The sequence below is a fragment of the Brachionichthys hirsutus genome, chromosome 4 (genome assembly GCF_040956055.1).
Source record: "Brachionichthys hirsutus isolate HB-005 chromosome 4, CSIRO-AGI_Bhir_v1, whole genome shotgun sequence".
Classification (NCBI taxonomy): Eukaryota; Metazoa; Chordata; class Actinopteri; order Lophiiformes; family Brachionichthyidae; genus Brachionichthys; species Brachionichthys hirsutus.
In genome coordinates this window covers 12,944,919-12,950,740 of record NC_090900.1, presented here as the reverse complement: position 1 = coordinate 12,950,740, position 5,822 = coordinate 12,944,919, and the positions used below count along the sequence as shown (strand labels likewise).

Sequence of the window (5,822 nt, the reverse complement as noted above, 5' to 3'; positions counted from 1 at the left end):
CTGGTTCCACCACCAAGTCTTCCAGTACTCTCCTACCTGAAGCCTCTCTTGCTCATCATAAACTTGCTGTTCACACCAATTTATAATGGAAGTCAAGATGGCCGGTCGAGCGGCAGAATAAACCAAGCTGAAATCACCATACTGGCGTCTTATTTACACGCAACCAAGAACATTACATCACGGGCAAGTCCCGGTTATAAGGACACGAGTAATCAATCTCGCTGATCGTCTGAAGCACATTTATTTATTTATTTAATATTCTCTATTTACACACCAACACACATACACACTCAAACAACACACATACAAACATGTGGGGTGGCGTGCAGGACTGGGACTGAGCATCAAAGTAGATAAATAGACACCTCAGATAATTAAAAAGTGTTGAAGTGCCTTTCAGCAAGCCTTGTAACCTTCAACTGGTCCAGAATCTGACAGGATTCCCCACTAACTAGTGAAAGTGTTACTGTGGTGAATTATAATACATTCAGTTGTTTTCCAGTTAAAGGAACACTTGTGAGCGGCCGTGCTGCTAGGTCGGTGCTGCGCCCCCTGGCCTGATCCAGACCTCCTGGTCATTTTTTTCCCAGTTTTTAGAGGTCATTTAGAGGTAAAAAAAAAAAAGAGAAAAGAAAGGGAATGCATGTTTTGTTTAAATATGCAGTCCACATTCAGAATCACACTGGTTCTGAACAGCTTCTTGCCTCTCTCATAACATTGTCTCTTCCTTTTTACGGCCGGGTCTGGCTCGATCCCAGATGGTCTGTTGTAACTTGAGCTCGCTAAAGCTCTGGATAAACTTAGCATTTGTCTTGGTCTTGCCCCGCTCTTTCTGTTGCAGAAGACTTCCATTGCATCTGTCTTCTACCAGGAATTTCTTGTTCACCAGCTTCTGCACCTCCTCCTCCTCCTTCTGTTGCTCTTTCTTCAGCTTTATCAGATATTGAGGGACTTTCCCATAATCCTTTTTCTTTGTGTATTTGGTGTCGGTAACTTCCCGCTTCACTGGAACAAACGTCTGCTCTCTGGCTTCCTTCACAAAGTTTCTGGCCTGACGAATTTTCACAGGAGAGACTTCCGTCTGTTTGGGAACAGGTGGTTTCCTCGTCACGGCAGTATGAGATGGTCTTGGAAACGGCCCCATGTCAGGTAACTTAGATTGTCTAGAATTTTTCTGTAGGTACTTGCATGGGGAGGGCTTCTCTACCTCCAGTGGTCCAAACGTCCTCATTTCCTGCCTCTTGTGCTGGTAAATTGGTCTTACGTTGGTGGATGGGATGCCTCTGGTACAGGAAACAGCATTGCGAGAGACTCTTTCTCTGGTGGAGATGCATGGCCCCTCACGGGTTGTTGGGGGCACCCCTTCTGCCCTGTTGACTTGTGGGAGCCTATTTGGCGGCAGCGGGTTTCTCTTGGGAAGCCGTTTGTTGGGCAGCATCTCATTGACGGGCTTTGCAGGTGTCTTCAGAAGGCAGCGCTGTCTGACATCAGCTTGTCGGTTCATGTTGAATGGTTTGACTGGCTGTTTTGACCAGACTCTTTGGCTTTCCATTACTATAGTCACTCGATGATGAGTGAGTATCACACTGCAGATTACAGTTATATAGGAACCTGACCTGTCAACATCAAAGGATCAAAGGATGTTGATCACTCTTTGCTGTTGGGTGGACGGGATGGTGTGGAGCACTCAGCCCGAGAAACCAACACATGAAAGGAAAGATGAAAGCAGGCAGCCATGCTCATATCGGAACAATGAGTGGCAGCGACGTCAGGGCGATGGTGCAAAAGGCGGAGGCGGGGCTAATCAGCAGCAATTATGAGATTTAAAAGATTACAAGGTTATGGTGTCGGTATAATAGTAAGCATTTGCGATGGCAGTTGAAGTGTAAAGGCTGAAGCAATTTAAATCTAAGATATGATAAATGACTGAAGAGCGACCGTCAAGTACTTAAAAGCATAAAGCATTTGTTCATGGATGTCTCTGAAGACGAGAAGTCGAGTCGCAGCTCGTCGGACTGATCAATAAGCTCGTCGTTCTTAGCAGTAGCTTTTATTACAGAGGAATCCTGGGATACGCTCCAACTGCTTATGTCTTGATATGAAGTGGTGGTTTCAGAAAACAGAGGAATATTAAAGATCAAAATTAGAGAGCAGCTTCACACCAGCAATAAACACATCATATTTGATTTTATTGCTTTCCTATTTTCAACTGTGAGACTTGTTACCACTCAATTTTTAAGTAATGTGTCTGTTCTCCTATCTACCCTTTGTGTTTAGTTTGTCATCTCGACATTGATTCACGTTATACTACCTCAAACCTCAACTACAAATCCTACTTTTATAAATCCATGTTTTCAATTTCTGCTGCAAGCGCCCGAGGTAGAGTAAAATTACTTTCACATGAATTGATTCTTATTAGTAAAACGCATCCATCATATATATGTACTGTATATATGTATTTATCCATCATCAAAATTGTGTGTCTGTGTGTGTATGTGCCAATACTATTGAAGACAAAGAGTGTTTTAAAATGACTTTATTTGGCTTTGACAGGGATATCACTGCATGAGATAGCAGCACTTACAGTCACAGTTGTATAGCAGAGGTCTGCTCTGAAGCCTCCTTTCACACAGCATGTTTTATTTTCACTTTGAGTCATGGTTAAGGCAAATATTTTAACTGAACACACAACAAGCACATATCTATCCCATCCAACAGATGCTCAAGATCAAAGAGTCAGGCCATGCTTTCATGCTCAATGATTGATTCATTTATCAAAAAGGAAAAAAACAGGGGATAAAATAGAAATGAAAAATCTCAAAGTAATAGAAGAAAGGGTTAAGGTGAAACTAGCCCTTATATGCAGCTCCGTTCTGTATGTGACTCCTGCAGTGGATGTGCAGCTGCCGTTTACAGTCTGGGTCGAGTGCCGTCAGTGTCATCGTCAGATGCCTGACACAAACAGTCTGCCTCCTTAATCTGGCCAAATTAAAGGAAATTAGGGACACGATTGTACAAGGAGAAAGAAAAAACGTTTTCTCCCAAGACGGGGGGAAATGAAGGAAGTAGATTGTAGGTAAACGTTAAACTCAGGAGAGACAGCCGATACATTTCATGACAAATGAATCAATCAGGGGGAGCTATTCTTAATCCCGCCCCCCCAAAAAAAATTATATAGAGCAGCAATTTAAATTCTACTTTTTCCATTCTCAAAGAAGCAATTAGTAATTGAGAAGCTGCGGCGCTCCGATCAGGGCGCTCTCTCTGAGCTCCGTGTGGCCTTCTCACCGTGGTGAGACTGAGGGCAGCAAATAAAAAGGGGTTTGGAAAAGGGCTAGAGCAGTTAGCGGTACATTTCACACGGTCCTCGCAGGCTGAGATGCAGAAGGCAATGGAGTGTAACTGAAAGGGGGAAAGGAAAGCACAGCGCGAGATCTAAACCTTCCTGGGCAACCACCTTGGATTTAGGAATGTGTGGGTGGAGCTTCAGTCCTTGAGAGCTTCGTTTTACTCGCAGTACTCCACAGCTCTTTCCTGAAAACCTCTGATAGCACCATAAACGTTGGGCTGGACCACGCCCTCGGATCTGTGCGCGTATCTTACAGTGTGCGCGCTGATGGCATTGTTGCCCTTGGTTGCTCCCGCTGGGACTATAGATCGTAAATGGAACTTTCACTGTTGCTCATATCATCGGGAAGGATTACCGAACTGCGGGTCTCTGTGGTGTATGTCATGCAGTAAACGGGTTAAACTCTCTTGTCTAATCCCATCTAAAAGCTCCATCTAGCAGAGTTTACAGAGCAAACAAAAGAACGCAGGGTGTCAGGCATCTGGAGTTTGTGTTTGATCGTGATGAAGATGATAATGATGCTGAAACAAGCGGTTTAGTTCTTGCTGCTCTTCTCCGTGGGACCCTTCTTCTTCTCCTCCTTCTCTTCTTTCTCTGCCTGCTTCACCTCCTCTTCCTCTTCCTCCTCCTCCTCTCCCTCACCCTCCTCCTCTCCCTCTTCCTCCTCCTCCTCCTCCTCTTCTTCCGCCTCCTCCTCTTCCTCCTCTGGCTTGGCTCCAGACTTCCTGTAGGCTCCAAGGGTGTAAGAGCGTGCGGACATGTAGGAGAAGCCGGGATAGCCAGATTGGATCATCGCGCCTCCAACCGAGCTGAGGCGGCACTCCTCACCCTCCAGTAGCTTCCTGCAGGCAGGCAGACAGACAGGCAGGCATACAGGCATACAGGCAGACAGACAGACAGACAGGCAGACAGACAGACAGACTTTCACTTTCTGATATACTTGAAAATGTTCAAACAGAAAATGTTCTTTTGCTGCTTTTTCTCGCTGATCTTGGCTGGAGGCTTCTGAAAAGGTTTCTCTGATGTTAGGTAGTGGCTTTTTTACATGGACGATACGTCCTGAAGTTAAGCCCACCTGTAGGCAGCTATCTCGATGTCCAACGCCATCTTGACATTCAGCAGGTCTTGGTATTCACGCAGATGATGGGACATTTCTCCTTTGGTGTTGCGCAGAGCCGCCTCCAGCTGCTGAATAGTATCCTGCACAAACACCATCACTTTGCCATCGTAGGTATGAGGAAGTGTGATTCTGTCTAATACAAAGTTACTTTATAATATGCAGATAATGACATACGACTCCCTTGAGACTTATGGTTTGTTCTATTCACATTTACTAGAATGATTTTTATCTAATTATCAATAAACATGAAACCATAATGAAACACCAAAACCGCACCGTGCCGTGTCCCTCGCTTACCTGCATCTCTCCAATCTCATTGCTATGGCGATCCTCCATCTCGGCAATCTGCCTCTCCAGAGCCTCGTTGTGGCCCCTGAGGGCCTCGAGCTCCAGGGTGCGGGCCTGCACCTGCCTGCGGCACTCGATCAGCTCCTCCTTCGAGTGCTTGATGACGTCCTGGTTGCGGGCAGCCGCCTCAGTCACGCTGGTGAACTTGGAGTGGTACCACTCCTCTGCCTGGGCCTGGTTCCGGGCCGACAGGTTCTCATACTGAGCTCGGATGTCCTTCAGGGCAGCGGTCAGGTCCGGTTTGCTCATGTCCATCTCGACCGACACCTGAGCACAGGAATAGGGGAAAATGGAAATGATAGCTAAATCTATAAATAACAATAACACTTGTTATTAAGTAATCCATGTGAGCGTACATAGAAAATGGCACATATGTTCACATTCTGCTCAAATACTTCATTGTACTTTTTTGTAATTGCACTAAATGTATTCAAAAACTCCTGACAGGACTTGAATCAAGCATTTTTGACAGATGACTCAAAGCCTGCTCACAGTTCATCAGAGCCAGACGTCCTCCTACCAGGGGAGGGCACCAAATTCCTGGAGGTGAGCTCCATTACACATTTGTTTAGAAAATGAAGTTGTGCCACAGGGAGGATGAAGTGTGCCCCCTGACTGCACTGAGAACTGAGATTCACTGAGACAACTCAGTCATTCACGCCGCATGGGACTATGGGTAGTTAATGAATTGAACAACCTGCTAACAGCAGTGATGCTGGTGGAACCTCTGGAATATGTGCATTGATGCAAACTCTAATCAAACAGATTATTAACATAATCCCAATCGAATAATGAAATGCATTAAGTACCTGCAGTACCATGCTATATTTGTGTTGCTTAGTGCAGACTCTCTGTACCATAGACTGCATGTCTTCTGGTTACACACATACATGAGCAGGCTGCTGAGGTGGACTGTTGCGTTGATGAACCGAATGCTGACTCAGGCTTTTTCTACTGGAGCAGGCGGTGCTGTCAACAGCTGACATGGCAGTACGGCAATGACCC

General features: G+C 45.6%; 1 protein-coding gene across 1 annotated transcript in view; it reads right to left on the bottom strand.

Annotated features, from left to right (window-relative positions):
* Positions 1-709: 709 nt before the first annotated feature.
* Positions 710-5,822, bottom strand: part of neff1 (neuronal intermediate filament family member 1) — a 5,660-nt gene continuing 547 nt past the window's right edge. The window contains exons 2-5 of the mRNA XM_068760903.1: positions 4,767-5,084; positions 4,425-4,549; positions 3,914-4,191; positions 710-921 (exon numbers count right to left, since the gene is read on the bottom strand). Of these exons, the coding sequence (XP_068617004.1) occupies positions 710-921; positions 3,914-4,191; positions 4,425-4,549; positions 4,767-5,084 (933 nt within the window). The remainder of the gene's footprint in view (positions 922-3,913; positions 4,192-4,424; positions 4,550-4,766; positions 5,085-5,822) is intronic.